This window comes from Thyridium curvatum, assembly GCF_004353045.1.
Source record: "Thyridium curvatum strain D216 chromosome Unknown NODE_1_length_1224711_cov_81.814160, whole genome shotgun sequence".
NCBI lineage: Eukaryota > Fungi > Ascomycota > Sordariomycetes > Thyridiales > Thyridiaceae > Thyridium > Thyridium curvatum.
This window is the reverse complement of record NW_022156756.1, coordinates 337,780-357,083: the sequence shown is the minus strand read 5'-3', so window position 1 is coordinate 357,083 and position 19,304 is coordinate 337,780. Positions and strand designations below refer to the sequence as shown.

Sequence of the window (19,304 nt, the reverse complement as noted above, 5' to 3'; positions counted from 1 at the left end):
CAACAACAAATCAACCCCAATCTCCACTCTGTTCAACCTCTTCACCAGCTGCTTTCCTCTCTTCCAGACCATGTCTTCCCGTAGCATGTCCAAGACCCTGCGGCCTCTGGCCCGCCAGCTGGCCACCTCGGGCGCCGCCCAGCGCCGCACCTTTGTCGCTGCCTCGAGCGCCGTCCGCGCCTCGGCCGTCAAGCGGGCTGCCGTCGCCGGCCCTGCCCAGCAGCAGGTCCGCGGCGTCAAGACCATTGACTTTGCTGGCCACAAGGAGCAGGTCTGGGGTACGTGTTTTTCTTTCTCCGACGATATCGCTCAGCACCGCTTGCTGCTTGCTGTTTAGGGCCTTTTTTTGCCCCATTCGTTGCCGAGCTAGCTTGGTGTGACTTGGGGGAGGCGGTCAGGAACAGAAGCAACAGCAGCAGAGCGAATTGTGTGCATCCAGACGACGTGGCTGACTTTCTCTTGTTTCTCAGAGCGTGCCGACTGGCCCAAGGAGAAGCTCCTGGTAAGCAATTGGCCCACCTCCCCCCTCTCTTCCTGACGAGCATCGGTTTATCCTGTCGTCTTGGATTGAAGAAAAACGGCATATAGCTGACTCGGCTTGATGCAACCCACAGGACTACTTCAAGAACGACACCCTCGCCCTCATCGGCTACGGCTCCCAGGGCCACGGCCAGGGCCTGAACCTCCGTGACAACGGCCTCAACGTCATTGTCGGTGTCCGAAAGGGCGGCAAGTCGTGGAAGGATGCCGAGCAGGACGGCTGGGTTGCCGGCAAGAACCTGTTCGAGGTCGACGAGGCCATCTCCCGCGGCACCATCGTCATGAACCTGCTGTCCGATGCCGCCCAGTCCGAGACCTGGCCTCACATCAAGCCCCAGCTGACCAAGGGCAAGGTAAGAAACGATATCCCGCATTTGCCAAGTCCCGACTATTGGGGAAATATGTGCTAAACGCCAACCCCCCCTCAATCTAGACCCTGTACTTCTCCCACGGTTTCTCCCCCGTCTTCAAGGACCTCACCAAGGTCGACGTCCCCAAGGACATTGATGTCATCCTCGTCGCCCCCAAGGGTTCCGGCCGCACTGTCCGCTCCCTCTTCCGCGAGGGCCGTGGCATCAACTCTTCCTTCGCCGTCTACCAGGACGTGACCGGCAAGGCCGAGGAGAAGGCCCAGGCTCTGGGTGTCGCCGTCGGCTCCGGCTACCTCTACAAGACCACCTTCGAGAAGGAGGTCTACTCTGACCTGTACGGTGAGCGCGGCTGCCTCATGGGCGGTATCCACGGCATGTTCCTCGCCCAGTACGAGGTCCTCCGCGAGCGCGGCCACAGCCCCTCCGAGGCCTTCAACGAGACCGTCGAGGAGGCCACGCAGTCTCTGTACCCCCTGATCGGCGCCAACGGCATGGACTGGATGTACGAGGCCTGCTCCACCACGGCCCGCCGCGGCGCCATCGACTGGACCCCCCGCTTCAAGGACGCCCTGAAGCCCGTCTTCAACCAGCTGTACGACGCCGTCAAGGATGGCTCCGAGACGAAGCGCTCGCTCGAGTACAACGGCCAGAAGGACTACCGCGAGAAGTTTGAGGCCGAGATGGAGGAGATCCGCGGCCTGGAGATCTGGAGGGCTGGCAAGGCTGTCCGGTATGTTCTTTAGTTTCCCTTCCTTTACTTGTGTGTGTACTGCCTGAATCTTGCTGACCTGCTCTCCTTCCACAGCTCTCTCCGCCCCGAGAACCAGAAGTAAACAGCAGCTGGTCGATGACAGTCTGGTCGAGGGAAGGTTCAGTTGGTGAACAAGGTCGTGCTTGTTTTTTTTTTTGTTATTAACGGGTTTCTTACGGGTTTTACAATCTGGGGATCAACGCTTTTGTACTTGTATATCTGGGTTCCGGGACGGGACCCGGGGGCTGCCGGTCCAAAAAGTACTTTTGATTGCTTTTTTCCCTCTCGCATTCCGGTCGCTCATGAAATACCAAAGAAATTGAGTCACGCTGTGCAAAGATTACGATCAATGTTGATTGAGATCAGAGTGAGAGTGAGTCATGGGCCATAAGCGGCAAGCAAATTCGACTTGCAAGCCCTGCAGCTCGCGTGTCTCGGTGTCGAGATGAGGAATGGTGATGATCTACCTACTGCGTAGAATCTGTAGTGAAGTGCGTCTCTGAGCTTCCACCGTTGTCGGCCGTCGTTCTCGTGCACCGAATCCGACCTAGCGCTGCCCCCCGTTTTCCCCACCTTGCTGGACGACATGCATCCATGGGTTGGATACAGTCGATAAGACCGGCCGGACGTAACTTGGGACTTGACTTATATGTCGGAAGTTTTCGCGCATCAAACGCTTTAAAGTATATATATAAAGTCTGGGAATCGAGGGAGAGGTTTTTTTTAACGACTGGTTGAAGGAGCTTCTGGGAGTCTTTGGCTATTCTTCTCACTGTCATTGTTCCCCTTTCGTTGAATATCAACCAACCGCCTTTCCCCCATTCTTGACAAAAGAGAGCCCACGAAGAAGGGAAAGGTTGCTGAAAAGAACGGGAGAAAGAAAGAGAGAGAGAGAGATAGAGGCATCCGCACAGCCATGGCCGACATATCCACGTGCCCGCCCCTGACGCGGGAGTCAGTCGTCGCGGCCCACGAGATCGTGCGGCCGCACGTCCACCGCACGCCCGTGATGACGTGCAGCACGCTGGACCGGATGGCGTCCTCGCCCTCGCCCTCACTCTCGCCGTCCGGTACGGCAGGGGCGGAGGCTGATGCTGAACCGCCGAAGCCGACGCCGAATATCCGGCTGTGGTTCAAGTGCGAGAACCTGCAGCGCGTCGGGGCCTTCAAGGTCCGGGGCGCGTTCCACGCCGTCGAGCGGCTGCGGAGGGAGCCCGGGCTCGTGGAGAGCGGAGGGTGGGAGAGGGGGGTTGTTACGCATAGCAGTGGTGAGTTGGATTGTTTGGGGTTCTTTTTTTCTCGCTTTTTTTTGTCACTCTTGTTAGTGTTTGGGGTTGTGGTTTCTTTTTCGGTGGTGTGTCGAGATGATGTTGGTTGGTTGACTGGTTGGTTGGAGGATGAGGTTGTGAGCTGGGTGGTGTGGCCGAGTGGCTATCTCGCATGATGAGGTTCGGGCTTCTTGAGGTCCTGATGTGGTGAATCTCTGCTGGGTTGGAGTTGTGGTCCCAGTCATTCTTTGCTTACCCGCTACGGGAGAGTCACTTGTATGATAGATGGACCAGGCCGAGTAGTCCTCACCCGGCCATTCATCTCAAACACTTCCTATCTCTTCCTTTCATCTTCACCCCCCTCCTCGCACCTGAAGAACCAAAGCAGCTCGACTCCCCCTCTTACTCACCACAAATATACACACACACAGGCAACCACGCGCAGGCGCTCGCCCTGGCCGCCCGCGAGGCCGGCATCCCCGCGCACATCGTCATGCCCGACATCTCGCCGCCCGTCAAGATCGCCGCGACGCGGGGCTACGGCGCCAACGTCGTCTTCTCGGGCCCGACGGCGGCCGAGCGCGAGGCCGTCGCCGCCCGCGTCGTCGCCGAGACGGGCGCCCGGCTCGTCCCGCCCTACGACCACCCGGACATCATCCTCGGCCAGGGCACCCTCGGCCTCGAGCTGCAGGAGCAGGTCGCCGAGGCCATGGAGGCCGCCGCCGGTGGTGGCGGCCACCACGACCCGACCACCACCAAGAAGAAGCGCGGGCTCGACGCGATCATCGCCCCCTGCGGCGGAGGCGGGATGCTCTCGGGCGTGGCGCTGAGCTGCGAGGGCACGGGCATCCGCGTCTTCGGCGCGGAGCCCTCCTTCCAGGGCGCCGACGACGCGCGCCGCGGCGTCGCGGCGGGCCGCCGCGTCGAGGCCGTCCGCACGCTGACCGTCGCCGACGGCCTGCGCACGCCGCTCGGCGCGCACCCCTGGTCCGTGCTGTACGAGCGCCGGCTCGCGGCGGGCTTCTACGCCGTCGGCGAGGAGCAGATCCTGCGGGCCGCGCGGCTGCTCTACGAGCGCGCCAAGCTCGTCGTCGAGCCGAGCGCCGCGGTGCCGCTCGCCGTGGCGCTGTACGACGACGAGTTCCGCGCCGTGGCGGCGCGGGAGGCTGGGCCCGAGGGGTGGGACGTCGGGATCGTGCTGTCGGGCGGGAACGTGGAGATTGATAAGCTGGGGGATCTGTTTGCGAGGGTCGCTACTGGCAGGGAGGGAGGGGAGGGAGGGGAGGAGGGGGGTGCTTGATGGAGAGGTGGAAGGGGGAGTAGTGGAAGGGTTGAGATGTGTGTGTGTGTATGTGTTTTCGTCGGGGTGCCGTGGTGAGTTTTGAAGGGGGAATAGGGGATGGGACGGACTACAGATGGACTTTTTTCAGACTTTTTTTGGCTTGATAGATACAGAAAAAGTAATGGCTTCATATTTCGTTTCTCTTGACACGAGTATATGAGAAGATGCTATGCCTGAAATGCTATATACAACGCAGGACTACCTACCAACCCCCTGTCGTCATCATCAGTCCTGATGGTTCAGCTTCTCGTCCATCTCCTTCCTCCACCGCGGGCCCCACCTCCTCAGCGCCCAGATGGAGGCGTTGCCCCCGACGAACGCGACGATGGCCAGCATGGTGAACAGCCAGCCGGGCCCGCCCATGGCGTCGAGCAGCGGCTGCGTGACGATGCCGCCGACGCCCGAGAAGATGTTGCGCACAAAGTTGTTGACGGCGATGCCGCTCGAGCTGCGCCGCGGCAGGAACTCGGTCAGCATCGTCGTCGCGGCGCTGAAGACGAGCATGCTGCCGACGCCGAAGAAGAAGTTGGCGACCGAGGGCGCGGCCCAGTGCACGCCGCGCTGCGCCGTCCAGCCGAACCAGACGAGCGCGGCGGGGAACAGCGAGGCCGACAGCCAGGCGTTCTCGCGCATGCGGTCCTCGGGCAGGAAGACGAGGCGGCCCTCGCCGTCGTAGCGGCCCGCGCGCCGGGCCTCGCGCTGCATGATGTTGTCGATCCAGCGGCCGCCGAGCAGCGAGGCGAGCAGGTAGCCGAGCGAGGCCGGGATGTAGAGCAGGCCGACGACCATCTCGGAGAAGGCGTAGGGCGGGGCCGAGAAGACGGCCTGGACGGCGACGTTGAGCACGTAGAGCGCGCCAAAGGTGACGGCCGCGTAGCTGACGGTCAGGGCGATGGGCGGGTGGCGCAGGTAGCCGAGGATGCAGAGCGGGTCGATGAAGGAGCGCTTGAGGAAGACGGCGGCGCGGCGGGTCTTGATCTCGACGGAGCGGGCGGTGGAGATGCGGGACAGAGCGGCGGTGGTGCCTTCGGGGCCGGTGGTGGCGGCCGGCTTGCGCTTGGCGAGGGTCTCGGGCAGGCAGAAGAGGATCATGACGACGGTGACGCCGCCCTGGATGGCGAGGAACCACATGGTGCTGCGCCAGCCCCATTTCAGGGCCAGGGCGCCGCCGATGATGGGCGAGAAGAGCGGGCCGAGGAGCGGGCCCAGGTAGAAGATGCCCATGGCGCGGCCGCGGTGCCTGGGCTCCCAGATGTCGGCGATGGTGCCGGCGCCGACGGCCTGGACCGAGGCGCCGGCGCCGCCGGTGAGGATGCGCATGATGATGAGCATGGTGATGTTGACGCTGACGGCGCTGAGGACGGCGAAGAGGAAGTAGAAGACGAAGGATATGACGTAGATCGAGCGCCGGCCGAATTGCTCCGAGAAGGATGACCTGGGTGTCTGTTAGAAGGTACTCGGAGTGAGACACGCCCCGTGGAATAGAAATCAAGCATACCACCACAGCGGGAAGATGGCCATGCCGAGCATGTAGGTCGCCACGGCCAGGTTGATGACGGTTTGGGAAGCGTGCAGGTCGGTCGACATCTCCTTAAGCGCAGCTAGAGCACGAGAATCATCAGTAAAGGCTGCCTGTCTGATATTCCCCAAAGAGCCGTAAAATTGGTGTTTGACGTACGATAGAAGATCCCCGAACCAACGGGCCCGGCCGAAGCTGCCACGGCAACGACGAGGGTGATCATCCATTTCGTCTTGTCCGAGTACTCCTGTGGCCTCTCGACCTCGGGGATAAGCGTGATTTGTGCGAGCAGCCCCCGGCGCTTGGACCGAGGCACGATGGTGACGGCCCTGGATCTCGTCGACGAGGCCCTGGACAACGGCGGCTGTCCGAGTCCCAGCCCGGTGGCCGGACCTGCTGTGTCGGTCGGCTCGGCGTCCGCGGCTCCGGAGTTACCCTCCGCCTCGGCAGACTTCTCGTTGACTGTCTCCGGCTCCCGGGCGGCGACATCTTCTTCGCTGCTCACGCTGACTCGTGAGCTGGATGAGCTGCTCAGTCGCCCGGCAGGCTGCGCCGCATCGTCGAGGTCCCCTGGCCTCTTCTCCGGGTCGCTGGCCATGGGGACCGAATCTCCACTGATAGCTCGAGTCTCGTCACAGATATATCGACTGCCCAAAAGACAAGTGACGTTGTTTGTATGTGTGTGGTGTGTTGACTCGCAGAACTTTTATTCCCACGGTTGGACCCGGTCTAGCCTCGACAGCATTTCATCTGTATTTCGGAGACACCACGGGCTCAACCAAGCAGGTTCGATGCGTAGCAACCCAGCGGGAGGAGGGGTGTAAGAAGGCATCTCAAAAAAACAGCAGGACAAGGCGAGATAAGTGCCAGGCGAGAGAGCCCCAGGCAATGAGGGTCGGCACTTTGGTAGCATTCTGTCGCCGGGGTCGGGGAGTTCACACCCATTTTTTAGTGACGCTTAGCCTACTCGAGAAGAGGCCGGCGCTCTCCATCGACAGAGAGCCTTTGGGGTCAAGTTTCGGCCGAGGTTGGTCCCCCATCAGCACTGATTCACACACACACACACACCAGACAGCAGCACCCTGATGGGTCAAAGGGTGGTTGGAATCGCCCGCGCGGGGGGCGACCACACCTCGCGCCAATCGGCCCCTTGTCGAGCTCCGGTTTACGGGGAACTTTTGCAGACGTGCGCAATCGCCCTCTCGGCCCACAACCACTAGACGTGTTTCTTGATGGTCATGCATCATTATTGACTCGACTTGCATGGCATTGCGTTGTTACCCCATGATAGAACATGGCAGAGAGCGGTACCGGTCCGGGGTAGCCGGCCAACGGACGGGTGAGGCTGGGGTTGATGATGTTCCCTGGTCGTGCCGCCGATCAATTCCCGGAGCCAACGTCCAAGTGCATCACCATCGCCTTGCGCACCGGTCTCTAATGCCGGAACAAGACTTGTTCACTTTATTCACTTGCTAGGTTCAGACAACGCCTGGCATTGACACCGTGTTGTTCCGGCTTTTAATGGGACAATGTTCTTCTCAAAGCTACCAAGCAGCAATCCTGCCTTCGGGAATAAACGACGGTAATGGGCTGGCGTCTGCCCGTGCACAGAAGGCATGCACGGTTTCCATCAGGGCCCCTGTGCTCGCAATTATCTGAATCCCTGTACCTTCAGCATGCCTCACTATTGCGAGCTCAGGCGTCGTGTCTCGTTCCGTAGGAGTCGGCAGTGCATATTTTCAAAGCCGCTTATTGTTTGGTTTCAATCCTTGCTGTGACAGTTACCTCTCGACTCACGGGCAAGTCAGGCTGTCGAACACAGCCCGTACCTACCAGGGCAAGGTCCACAGGATTGCAGGAGACTATGCGAAGAAGTCACAAAGGGAGGACAATTAAGAAACGGCTCTGCAATACACCCACGATTCGTCTTGTCCAATCGTTCAAGTGTCTACAAGATTGAAGGAGAGCATGGGATAAATTAACGTTAGACCAACTACAGCCGCCTCCACTGTACTCATCTACTTGTACCTATTAGTGCGAGAAGGCTAGGTACAAGTAGACCTGTCTCCACGAAAAGTGCTACTTAATATGGGGAGAGACGGAGCCAAGCCAAAATTTTGGCCACCCGCGATATAGCACCTTCACCGGAAAGGTGACTCAGAACGACCCCGTCTACAACAATATCAAACTCTCAATCCGCGCCACGACATCCCGCCTACACTGGCACGCAACATACAGCGGCAGGCCCGACACAAGCTCTGGACTCTCGATACAGGCCTCGTCAGCGTCAAAGAGCTGCCGCCGGTTAGGGCTTACAACCATGTCCCTCACCAACGCCAGCCCCGCCGACGCCGCGTCCGAGGCCAAGTCGGCATCGCACGTGCTCGCCGCCCTGCCGGCCTCGGCCCGCAACGATGCCCTGACGGCCATCCACGCGGCCCTCGGCGTCGCCAGGGACGACATCCTCGCCGCCAACGCCCGCGACCTCGAGCTGGCCCGCAAGGCCGCCGCCGACGGCCAGCTGAGCTCCGCCCTCGTCTCGCGCCTCGACCTGGGCAAGAAGGGCAAGTGGGAGGACATGCTCAAGGGCATCCTCGACGTGAGGGACCTCGAGGACCCTGGTGAGTCTTCTTGTCTGTCTTGTTCTGGTCCTGTTGTGTGTAGTGGTGGCAGTTGGTGATCCATTTGGTTCATTTCACACCGCGACTCACTCACCCACTCTCTCAACTCTCATACGTCCTCCATGTCTATGTCCATATCCACCCGTCTCACTCACCTCCTCTCATAACCCCCCCTTCCTTTCCAACTCATCATACTCATCAGTCAAACCGTACACTAACCAACACTCGTAAAGTCGGCAAAGTCACCCTCCGCACCCGCCTCGACGAGGGGCTCGACCTGGAGCGCGTGACCTGCCCCATCGGCGTCCTGCTCATCATCTTCGAGGCCCGGCCCGAGGTCATCGCCAACATCGCCTCCCTGGCCATCAAGTCGGGCAACGCCGCCATCCTCAAGGGCGGCAAGGAGTCGACCGAGTCCTTCGTCGCCATCGCGCGCGTCATCTCGGCCGCCCTCGCCGCCACCCAGGTGCCCAACGCCGCCGTCCAGCTCGTCACGACGCGCGACGTCATCCCGCAGCTGCTGGCGCTCGACGCCCTCATCGACCTCGTCATCCCCCGCGGGTCCAACGAGCTCGTCCGCTACATCAAGAACAACACGCGCATCCCCGTCCTCGGCCACGCCGACGGCCTCTGCTCCGTCTACCTCGAGGCCTCGGCCGACCCGGCCATGGCCGCCGACGTCGTCGTCGACGCCAAGACGAGCTACCCGGCCGCCTGCAACGCCGTCGAGACCCTGCTCGTCGAGGAGGCCGCCCTCGCGGCGCCCTTCCCGGCCGTCGCCGCCGCCCTGCTCGCGCGGGGCGTCGAGCTGCGCTGCGACGCCGCCTCCAAGGCCGCCCTGCTCGCCCCCTCGTCCGGCATCCCCGCCGACCGCCTCGCGGCCCTCGTGCGCGACGCCCGGCCCGCCGACTTCGACACCGAGCACCTCTCCCTGACGCTCACCGTCGGCGCCGTGCCCGACCTCGCCGCCGCCGCCGCGCACATCAACGCCCACGGCTCCAAGCACACCGACGTCATCCTGACGGCCGACGCCGACCGCGCCGAGCGCTTCATGAGCGCCGTCGACGCCGCGGGCACGTACTGGAACGCGAGCACGCGGTTCGCCGACGGCATGCGCTACGGCTTCGGCACCGAGGTCGGCATCAGCACCAACAAGATCCACTCGCGGGGCCCCGTCGGGCTCGAGGGCCTCATGATCTACAAGTACAAGATCCGGGGCCACGGCCAGGTGAGCGCCGTGTACGGCGAGGGCGAGGGCAAGAAGAGGTTCTTGCATCAGAGCTTGCCGTTGTGATGGTGGGGAGACAATACAAAATGACAGGAAAACCGGGTGATTAGACAAAATATAATTCGGGGGGCGTTCTGTGGTAGCTCAAAAGAAGAGAAAATAGTGGCTTTTTGATCAATAGATGAGTTTGGGACTTGATGAGACCAAAAAGCCAAGTGAACATGACGCTGCAGAAACCTGTCCCGCAAGTATGTTTCACTGACCATGAAACCACCCAACGTTCTCTCATGTGCAAAAGGTTATTGTAAAAGAAGCCTCAATTCCATTGGAAAAAAGGGCTACATCCCCATGGGGAAGGAGAAAAAAAAAGAATAAGACAATAAGCAGTCATACTTCTTGACTCCCAAACGTAATAGATACAGGAAGGCAGGCAGTGGTTCTTCATTATCATACCCCGTTATCCAGCCGGTATCTCATGCTCCTCTCGCTCCCGCTCTCCTACACACACACACAAACACACACACGCAGACACAACCAACTCATGAAAATCATGGGCACGTTCCAACCTGTAGTTGTTCATCCCCTTCTCTCCATTCCCTTCTCACTCTCCCCTGCCCCGATAGGCGCCCATCTTCTCGATGGAGCTCATGATGCCGCTCCTCGACCCGGATCCGCTACCCGGCCTAGGGATGCCGACCGGCCCGCCGCTGCTGAACTTGCGCTCGTGACCGGGGGGCCGGATACCCGACCTCGCGATCGAGCTCGGCGCCTTGAGGCCCGAGATGCGCTTCGCGCTGCGCGGCGCCGCCAGCTCGGCCGGCGCCGGCACGGGCGCGACCGTCTGCCGCCGGGAGGGCGTGCCGATGACAGAGTGCCGCTTGTTAGGCGTCGCCCGCGCGGCGGACGGCGTCGGAGCGGGCGCCCGCTCCCGCTCCCGCTCCCGCTGTTCCCGCTGCTCGCGCTGCTCGCGCTCCTGCGTCGTCGCGATGAAGCTCTGCTGCTGCATGGCCATCATCTCCTCGGCCAGCTGGACCAGCTCGCCCTTCTCGACGCGCTCGGCCTCGAGCAGCGACCGCAGCTCGCCGTTGTCGCCCTGCACCGTCTTGACCACGGCCTCGAGCTTCTCGACCTCGGCCTCGAGCTGCTTGATCTGCGCCGAGTCGCGCGCCGCCCGCGCCTTGCGCTCCTCCTCGGCCTCGGCCTCGGCCGCCGACGGCACGGCCACGCGCGTCATGGTCGCGTCGCGGCCCAGGCGCAGCTTCTCGTTCTCCTCCGACGCCTCGACGATCCTGGCCTCGAGCTCGCGCACCCGCTTCTCCCAGCGGCTCTCGTAGCTCTTCTTGAGCGCCGCCACCTTGGTCTCGTGCTTGGTCTTGTAGGCCGCGTGCAGCTCGCGCGCCACGCGCTCCACGGCGACCTCGACCTCGCGCTGCGTCGAGGACGCGCCGCCGCCGCCGCCGCCGCCGGGACTCCTGACCCTGTCTGGCGAGGCGGCCGCCTCCGCCGAGGCCTTGCCGGCGCGCATGCCGGCCATCTTGGACTCGGCCTCCTGAGCCATCATCTCGGCGGCCTCGCGGCGCTGCTCGGCCTCGGTCAGCTTGGCCTCGAGCTCCTCCCTCTCGCGCGAGCCGATGACGATCTCCTCCTTGACCTTGCGGAGGACGTTCTCCATGTCGCGGCCGCGCTTCTCCCAGCTGTCCTTCTCCTCGCCCAGCGCCTCCCGCAGGCTCCTCTCCTCGCGCAGCTGCTCCATCGACTGTCCCACGCGCTTCTCGGCATCGCCGACGGCGGTCTTGAGGGACTGCACTTCGGCCTCCTTGCCGCTGAGGGACGCCTTGAGGCTGGAGATCTCCGAGAGGAAGTTCGACTTGAGGCTTTCCAGCTCTCGCGGCGTGATGGTGGGGATACTGCGTGGTGTGGGTAGAGGCGGGATATCAAAGTCGAGCAGGTTCACGAGGTTGGATCGCTGGGGCGTCTGGGGGACCTGACCGGGAGCGCTCTTGGAGGGAGAGACACGTCCATTCCTCGGTGGAGACTGATTCCTCTGGGCGACGCGAAGCTGCTCTGTGAAGTCCATGAGCAGGCTTGTCGTGTTGCCCGTTGACTCGTAATGGGCTGTCCTGTTGGGCAACGGGCCCGCGCGGGGTGTGCGTGATGGTGAGGGCGGGCCCCTCGGTGCTCGCGGGGTGAGTCCGTCGCCAAACTTGGTTGGGCTCTGGCCGAGTTTGGCAAACATTGTGAGGTTGGGCAGGGCGGAGAATGTGCTGAACGTGCTGACCATGGTGTCATCGATACCGGCAGCAGCATCGTCCTCGTCCACCACCTCGTCAGCTGCGTGGTGAATCACCGAGTCATCGCTGCCGGCGTGGTCATCGTTGTCAAGGACTTCGCTGTCGTCCTCGAGGATATCGATGGCATGCTTCAGGCCGGGGTTCTCGTGGATGATCTCCTCCAAGTTGGCTGTGCGCTCTTCTGCTTGCGCCGCCCGGGGCGAGGGATGTTGTTGCTCCTGCTGTTGCGGGGCCGGCGATTGCGGCGTGGAGGGCTGCTGTCGCGGCGCCCTCGGGGTCTCGTCGAGCGAGACCTTGACGGGGAATCGTTTCTCGGGGATGAACTTGCGCGGGCTCCGAGCAGGAGGCAGAGTGGCGCTCCCGGGGACGCTCAGGTCGCCGGCGGACGGAGCCCGGTCCTGCAGGATTTTAAGGGGGGAGAGCTCGGTGCCGGACATGATCCTCGAGGCAGGGCGCACCTTGGCCGGGACGATGTTTTCTTGGTTGTCGTCCTGGACAGTGCTGACAAAGGGGGAGGAGTCCCCCTCGTCGTTCCCTCCGTCTGCCATGTCGGAATAGGTGGTGTAGGCGCGCACTTCGTAATCGTCGTAGCGGCGGCTGGTCGCGGGAGTTGCGCAGTTCAGGGTGGAATGGTGGGCGGGCGTCAATGGGGATGCCATGAGTCCTCTTTTAACGTAGGTGTGCGATGGTTGCCCAGGGATGCTTTGGATCCCCAACAGTCAATTGAGCGGTTCTGCGGTGGTGTGCGGGATCAGTGGTCCATTGCCGGTGTTTGCTTGTTGCTGGCATCACCACGCACGCCCTGCAGATGGTCACGGCGTTGACTTTTGTTTCGAAACGCGGCAGCGGTGTGTGTGTGGCCACTGGCGGGCCACTTTAGGGGGGGAAAAGTTGGCATGGCAACCCCCTGTCAGTTCTGGCCAGCCGATTGGGGGAGTCACGTGAAGGGTAGTTATTAGTTCAGGGACAGAAGTCATGCAGGCAGATCCCCCTGAGGCCCTGGCATTAGGTAATCACCCCTCGCTTACCTCATGCCCTTTCTTGTCCTTCCTTACCTTAGTACCGCCACCCACCTTACCTAACCCCCTCTCCCTCCAGCACTCCTTAGTCTCCAGGGCCCCTCCTCAGCGATCGAGTGTGCAGATGCCCATGGACTAGAAGCGGCTGACGTGCCTTACGTAGCACTCAAGCTCAGCCAGACAAGCTCTCGAGCCAAGAAACCCCGTCGCAAACCGGGCCGCACGTCACCCCAGACTTGGTGGTGTATCCTCCTTCTGCATCCGGACGATGCGTCTTGGATTCTGGGTCGGCTAGTTTGCAATAGGTAGGCCGTTTCCAATGCCGCCGGAGTTGATGTCGAGCCCGGGCTGAACCACGCCGACTTATATCCGTCCCCGACAACGCTTGATAAGCTTTTTGTGGCGTGCGACGGAGCCATTTGCTGAGGGGGAGAATTAGCTTCTACATGGCCGCTCGGCGGTGTTGTACGAAGCACGAGGTAGGAGGGCAAAGAGGAGCAGGTCTGGGCGAGAAGCTCAGTCGCATCAATCGCAAGGCGCCTTCGTCGATGCTCCTGGTCTCTTGTCACCCACAATCGGTTGTACGGCACTCCAGCCCCAGCATGCATGTCGTGCTTGCATGCTGTCTTGCATCCCTTCTTTCAATCACCCCATTTCAATGCAGCTTACTATGGATATGAGGGCCATCATATACTTCCCGCTGGGGGGACCGAGGAGTCCTGGGCCGATCGAACAGGGCACGGAACGTCAAATTGTCGATCTGTGCAAACAAGGTGCGGGAGGGACAGGGCAAGGGCAGCGGTGATGCGCCTCGCCAAGCGGTTCTGGCATGCCTCGAGACATAATATTGAAACCATGAGCTGCTGTCGAGGCCACCCACAGCACCAGGACATAAACCATTCTCCTACTCCGTACAAAACTCAGGGGCACAAGGTATGTATGAGGGAGAAAAGGGGCCGCACACGGCAAGCAGACGGCCATCCCATTGGCAAGGGTACGGCAGATTGAAGCCGAAAATGAGCCCCCGTCCGTCGTAGATTTGATACAAGCGGGCCAACGAATGGAAAGCCACGATCCTTAGAGCAAAGCTGCAGGCAAAAATAGAGCCCATTATTGAGCCAACCTGTTTCGAGAACACCCCTCCTTGCTCAACTGGAAATGACGCGTTAAGCTGGCTGTGGACCAGGTTGAGCAAAGAAAAGTACGGAGTAGGTAGCGTGTACGCGCGCATAAAAGCCACGGAGTTAGGAGAGGCTACCCTGCTGACGATCTCTCTCGATCGCCCGAGCCCCCCCCAGAACCCACAGAAGGGCCGTAAGACACGAAGTGTTGGGGCTCTCTCGACGAGCTTCCATCCCGAGCCCTGCGAGGCCATGCTACAGGCTGCATCGTACCTACAACCCCGCCATATCGGGTAGCGTCAGAGCCAAGAGTCGCCGCCGTTAACACGGGGCCGCAGCCTACCCGTACTTGGTACTTGGCCATGTGTCGGGGCGCTACAGCACAGCCAAGTAGACTACCTGGCTGGGGAGTTAGGCGGCTTCTCAGCTGTGGTGGTGGCATTGGCGTTGGGGGCTCAATGGGTGTAGGTACCTAGGTAGTAGCCTGTAGGTAGGCTGGCAGCCATAAGTCCCATGGATGTGGGTGGGTCGTGTGTTGGTGTGGGAAGAGTCCAACCTGTGACGTTACTGATATTTGCACTGCCAAAACGGGGAAAATCCTCCCCACCCAGCACTTGCTGCTGCTTGTCAGACGGCAAAGCCTCACTTCTGTTTGCTATTTTGCCAACTCCGCGAATTCATCGTCGCGGATATAGCTCTATGTGCAGATTTCCCTCTCTTCTCATCGTGACGACCTTGACTGTTTCCCCAGGATTCCCCGATATCCCCGAAGCGGAAGTGTGGCTGGATCTATTGCCACGACTCGTGGGGACTCGTCTTCTGCAAAACCCCATAACCACTAAGTGGGAATCAGCTGCGTCTCTACCAGGTTAGACATATTATCCTCCAACCTCAACAAGCCCTTAATCCCTCGAGGCGGTATGGGCTCCGAATTACCCATACCGACACTTCGCTCAGCTGTATCTCTGGTTCCCTCGTACAAGTCTGGCATGGCTGACCGTCTGAACAATTGATCCAGCAGACCTCGAAAAACCCCCCCCTAATTCTCCAATCTAGTGGTGACTTCCCCATCCGCCTCTTCCGCCGGCCTGCTTCCAAGAACTGGAGCCAAGCGGGGGGGAGCTCTGAGCTGGATGACGTTCACCCTTTCCCGACTTCCGAACTGCACCTCGACCAAGTAGGAATCTCCGTCTGAGCGATATACAACTCGACGACTGCCTCTCCTCTGCTCCTCTTCGGCAGTTCGATCGCCAATCACCGTCTCCAACTCTATTCCTCCAAGATCGGCCTGCCTGCCTACCTCCGTCTATAACCTCCAACGCCTCCTGTTCGACCGAATTCGCGCACCTGGCATTGCTATAGCCTAATAACGTGTACCCTTGGGGTCGAGCTTGACAAAGGCACAAGATCTCGCCCGAAGCAACTCGATCGCCATGGTTCGCATCATCCCCAGCCGGCTCAAGCCGGGTGCAGGTCACTCGGCAGCCAATTCCACCACCAACAGCCGTAGTGCCAGCCCGATGAGGCACCCCGCGAGCCCAGAAGGCCCCAAGGACACCGGCCTAGTTCTGGCGGTGGTCATCATGAAGGTAAAAACACTCTGAAAGAGTACATAATGAGCTGGGCAGGACTAATATGCTGCTGTGGATAGGCACGGAACCTTGCAGCTAAGGATCGTGGAGGCACTTCTGACCCGGTGAGTAGCTTCCTGACCATCTCAGTGTAGGTTTCCTGCTCTTGAGGCTAACACGGAAATGCACAGTACCTCGTATTGAACCTCGGCGAAGCCAAACACATGACGCACTCCGTGTCCAAAACCCTGAACCCCGAATGGAACGAGATCTGCCAGCTGCCCATCACTGGCGTCAACAGCCTCCTCCTCGATGTTTGCTGCTGGGACAAGGACCGGTTTGGCAAGGACTACCTCGGAGAGTTCGACCTCGCTCTAGAGGAGATCTTTGCCAACGACAAGACGGAGCAGCTGCCCAGGTGGTTTCCTCTGAAGAGCAAACGTCCCGGGAAGAAGTCGAGTCAGGTCTCGGGAGAGGTTCTGCTGCAGTTCAGCCTCTACGACTCCACAAACAAGCAAGCAACGGACGCTCAGATCTTTGAGAAGCTCTACACCATCATCAAGAGCGCACCAGAGGCGGATATCCCCTCGCGCGCCCCTACGCCTGCGCTGACTCCCCTGAACGCGCCCACTAGTTCCCCTTTCCAACCCGGCCCGTCACCATCTCCCCCTCCGGGCGGGGCGACCACCGACGACAACGATGATGATGACTTTGAAGTCTATGAGGACGACATGCCCGAGGACGAGGACCCCTCCAAGCCCGAGACCATCGAGAAGAGGAGGAGGCGACTACGGATCAAAGGCCTCAAGCGCAAGAAGAGAGACAACCCTTACGAGTTCGTCAACGGCGGTGTCGACGTGCAGGGCATCATCTTCCTCGAGATTCGCAACATCACAGATCTGCCTCCCGAGTCGAACTTCACCAAGACTAGCTTTGACATGGACCCCTTTGTCGTCGCATCACTCGGCAAGAAGACCTATCGCACCAAGACGATCCGCCACAACCTGAACCCAATCTTCAACGAGAAGATGATCTTTCAGGTTGCCACTCACGAGTTGTCGTACTCCTTCTCTTTCACGGTCATCGACCGCGACAAGTACTCTGGCAATGACTTCATCGCCTCTGCCAACCTTCCCATCAAGGAGCTGATGGACCGGGCCCCCAAAGCAAACGAGATGGGCCTCTACGAATTGCGCGACCCGCCAGAGTATCAGCCTTCGCAACGTTCCAGATTCGCCCGGCTTGGACTGTCTCGAACATCTTCCGCCCAAAGCCTGTCCAAGAGTGCCAGACCCTCTCTGAGTAAGACGCCATCTGCATCTTCCACCATAAGTCCCCCAACCTCGGTGCCTGCCCCAACGTCCGCACCGGCAGTGTCCCAGCCGAGCGGTGACTCTGCCGCTGACGTAGCTGCCGCTCCGCTGCCGAGTCCCGGTCTTCTAGCTCCGACAGATGTTGCTCCTCCGTCTATGGCTGCAGCTGCTGGGGAGCTGAATCCCGACTCGGACGACCCTGACTTCAACAACTACACCCTTGCCTTGAAGATGAAGAATATTGACAAGTGGGAGGACAAACACAACCCCCAGCTCTACATCCGCGCCAAATATATGCCCTACGCGGCCTTGAGGCAACAGTTCTGGAGGGCCATGCTGAAACAGTACGACACTGACGAGAGCGGCTGCATTAGTAAGGTAGAGCTCACGACTATGCTCGATACGCTTGGCTCGACCCTTCGCGAGTCCACGATAGACAGCTTCTTTCAGCGGTTCCCACACAAGAACACCAACGGCGAGAACGGCATTGGCGATCTGACGGTCGAAGAGGCAGTAATCTGCCTCGAGGACCAGTTGCAGGCCAAGTCGAAGCCCCAGACGATGACTGATCGCATGAGGGCCATGCTTCCCGACGCAAGCAAAGTCAAGAACTTGCTGCCCGTGCCCGGGACCACTGGCGGCGACGGCACTGCCACGCCTACTGAAAGCACGGTGTCTGACGATGCGTCGAGCACTCTGGCCATCCCCGAACAGGGTTCTCCCGGGGAAGAGGGCGAGAACTTGAGGAAGGAAGACCTCAACGATGACATGGGCGAGGAGCACGTCGTCGAGATCCGAGAATGTCCCATCTGCCACCAGCCCAGGCTGAACAAGCGCAAAGACACGGACATCATCACCCACATCGCGACCTGCGCAAGCCAGGACTGGCGGCAGGTCAACAACCTGGTTATGGGCGGTTTTGTCACCGCCTCTCAGGCGCAGAGGAAGTGGTACTCCAAAGTCGTCACCAAGATCGGCTATGGCGGCTACAAGCTGGGTGCCAACTCGGCCAACATCCTGGTGCAGGATCGCATCACTGGCCAGATCAACGAAGAGAAGATGAGCGTCTATGTCAGGCTGGGCATCCGCCTGCTCTACAAGGGCCTGAAGTCCAACAATATGGAGAACAGGAGGAGTAAGTCGCTTGGCCCTCCGCGTATCACATGTGCACTGTACCTCTTGTACTGACATATATCTAGTTCGCAAACTCCTCAAGAGCTTGAGTATCAAGCAGGGCAAGAAGTACGATGACCCGGCTTCCAAGGCCGAGATCCAAAAGTTCATCGACTTCCACGGACTGGACATGTCGGAAGTGCTCCTGCCCGTCGAGGCGTTCAAGAACTTCAACGAGTTCTTCTACCGCGCCCTGAAGCCCACGGCCCGCCCCTGCTCGGCGCCCGACAACCCGAACATCATCGTCTCGCCCGCGGACTGCCGGAGCGTGGTCTTCAATCGCCTCGAGACGGCCCAGAAGATCTGGGTCAAGGGCCGCGAGTTCTCGATCAAGACGCTGCTGGGCAGCGCGTACCCCGAGGACGTGCAGCGGTACACGGGCGGCGCGCTGGGCATCTTCCGCCTCGCGCCGCAGGACTACCACCGCTTCCACGTGCCCGTCGACGGCGTCATGGGCAAGCCCAAGCCCATCAGCGGCGAGTACTACACGGTCAACCCCATGGCCATCCGGTCGGCGCTCGACGTCTACGGCGAGAACACGCGCGTCGTCGTGCCCATCGACAGCGTGGCGCACGGGCGCGTCATGTTCATCGCCGTGGGGGCCATGATGGTCGGCAGCACCGTCATCGAGCGGCAGGAAGGGGAGCACATCCGGCGGGCCGAGAACCTGGGCTACTTCAAGTTTGGCGGCAGCACGATCCTGCTGCTCTTCGAGGAGGGGCGGATGAAGTTTGACGACGACCTGGCCAACAACTCGGCCGGTGCGCTCGAGACCCTGGTAAGCAAGCCCTCTCTCTCTGGAGACCTGGGCACATCTATTCTCTTTGATTTGGGGCTAATTTTGGTTTGTTTGAAATCTCGTGACAGATCCGCGCGGGCACCTCGATCGGCCACTCGCCCAACGAGCCGCAGTGGACGCCCGACATGCGCACCGAGGACAGGCAGCTCACCGAGGAGCAGAAGCGCGACGCGCGGCGGCGCATCCAGGGCAGCGTCGGGGGCGGGGAGTACTCGCCCGACGACAGCGGCGAGGGCGACGCCGACGTTGACGACATCGACGATAGTGGCAACAACGGCGGCGGTGGGATCCCGCCGGCCTCGGCGCACGTCGCGCAGTTTGCGGCCTAGGAGGTCTGCATGCTGACGAGGAGGTTGCGTACGAGTGAGTGAGTGAGT

General features: G+C 60.7%; 6 protein-coding genes across 6 annotated transcripts; 4 read left to right on the top strand and 2 right to left on the bottom strand.

The window, feature by feature from the left end:
- Positions 1-70: 70 nt before the first annotated feature.
- On the top strand, positions 71-1,744 carry E0L32_000096 (uncharacterized protein; the record flags this gene model as incomplete). Its single annotated transcript, XM_031144554.1, has 5 exons — positions 71-278; positions 471-502; positions 615-893; positions 974-1,641; positions 1,717-1,744. 5 exons carry the CDS (start codon positions 71-73, stop codon positions 1,742-1,744), a joined length of 1,215 nt encoding a protein of 404 aa, XP_030997473.1.
- Positions 1,745-2,671: 927 nt separating this feature from the next.
- E0L32_000095 (uncharacterized protein) lies at positions 2,672-4,230 on the top strand (the record flags this gene model as incomplete). Its single annotated transcript, XM_031144443.1, has 2 exons — positions 2,672-2,930; positions 3,362-4,230. The coding sequence occupies 2 exons, from the start codon at positions 2,672-2,674 to the stop codon at positions 4,228-4,230; spliced, it is 1,128 nt and encodes a 375-aa protein (XP_030997472.1).
- Positions 4,231-4,497: 267 nt separating this feature from the next.
- On the bottom strand, positions 4,498-6,389 carry E0L32_000094 (uncharacterized protein; the record flags this gene model as incomplete). The annotated part of the gene is made up of 3 exons (XM_031144332.1): positions 4,498-5,707; positions 5,771-5,873; positions 5,951-6,389. The coding sequence occupies 3 exons, from the start codon at positions 6,387-6,389 to the stop codon at positions 4,498-4,500; spliced, it is 1,752 nt and encodes a 583-aa protein (XP_030997471.1).
- Positions 6,390-8,111: 1,722 nt separating this feature from the next.
- Positions 8,112-9,706, top strand: E0L32_000093 (uncharacterized protein; the record flags this gene model as incomplete). Its single annotated transcript, XM_031144221.1, has 2 exons — positions 8,112-8,412; positions 8,646-9,706. 2 exons carry the CDS (start codon positions 8,112-8,114, stop codon positions 9,704-9,706), a joined length of 1,362 nt encoding a protein of 453 aa, XP_030997470.1.
- A 535-nt stretch (positions 9,707-10,241) lies between these two features.
- On the bottom strand, positions 10,242-12,590 carry E0L32_000092 (uncharacterized protein; the record flags this gene model as incomplete). The annotated part of the gene is made up of 1 exon (XM_031144110.1): positions 10,242-12,590. The coding sequence occupies one exon, from the start codon at positions 12,588-12,590 to the stop codon at positions 10,242-10,244; it is 2,349 nt and encodes a 782-aa protein (XP_030997469.1).
- A 2,914-nt stretch (positions 12,591-15,504) lies between these two features.
- E0L32_000091 (uncharacterized protein) lies at positions 15,505-19,256 on the top strand (the record flags this gene model as incomplete). Its single annotated transcript, XM_031144000.1, has 5 exons — positions 15,505-15,660; positions 15,723-15,767; positions 15,834-18,090; positions 18,155-18,906; positions 18,996-19,256. The coding sequence occupies 5 exons, from the start codon at positions 15,505-15,507 to the stop codon at positions 19,254-19,256; spliced, it is 3,471 nt and encodes a 1,156-aa protein (XP_030997468.1).
- Between the last annotated feature and the right edge of the window lie 48 nt (positions 19,257-19,304).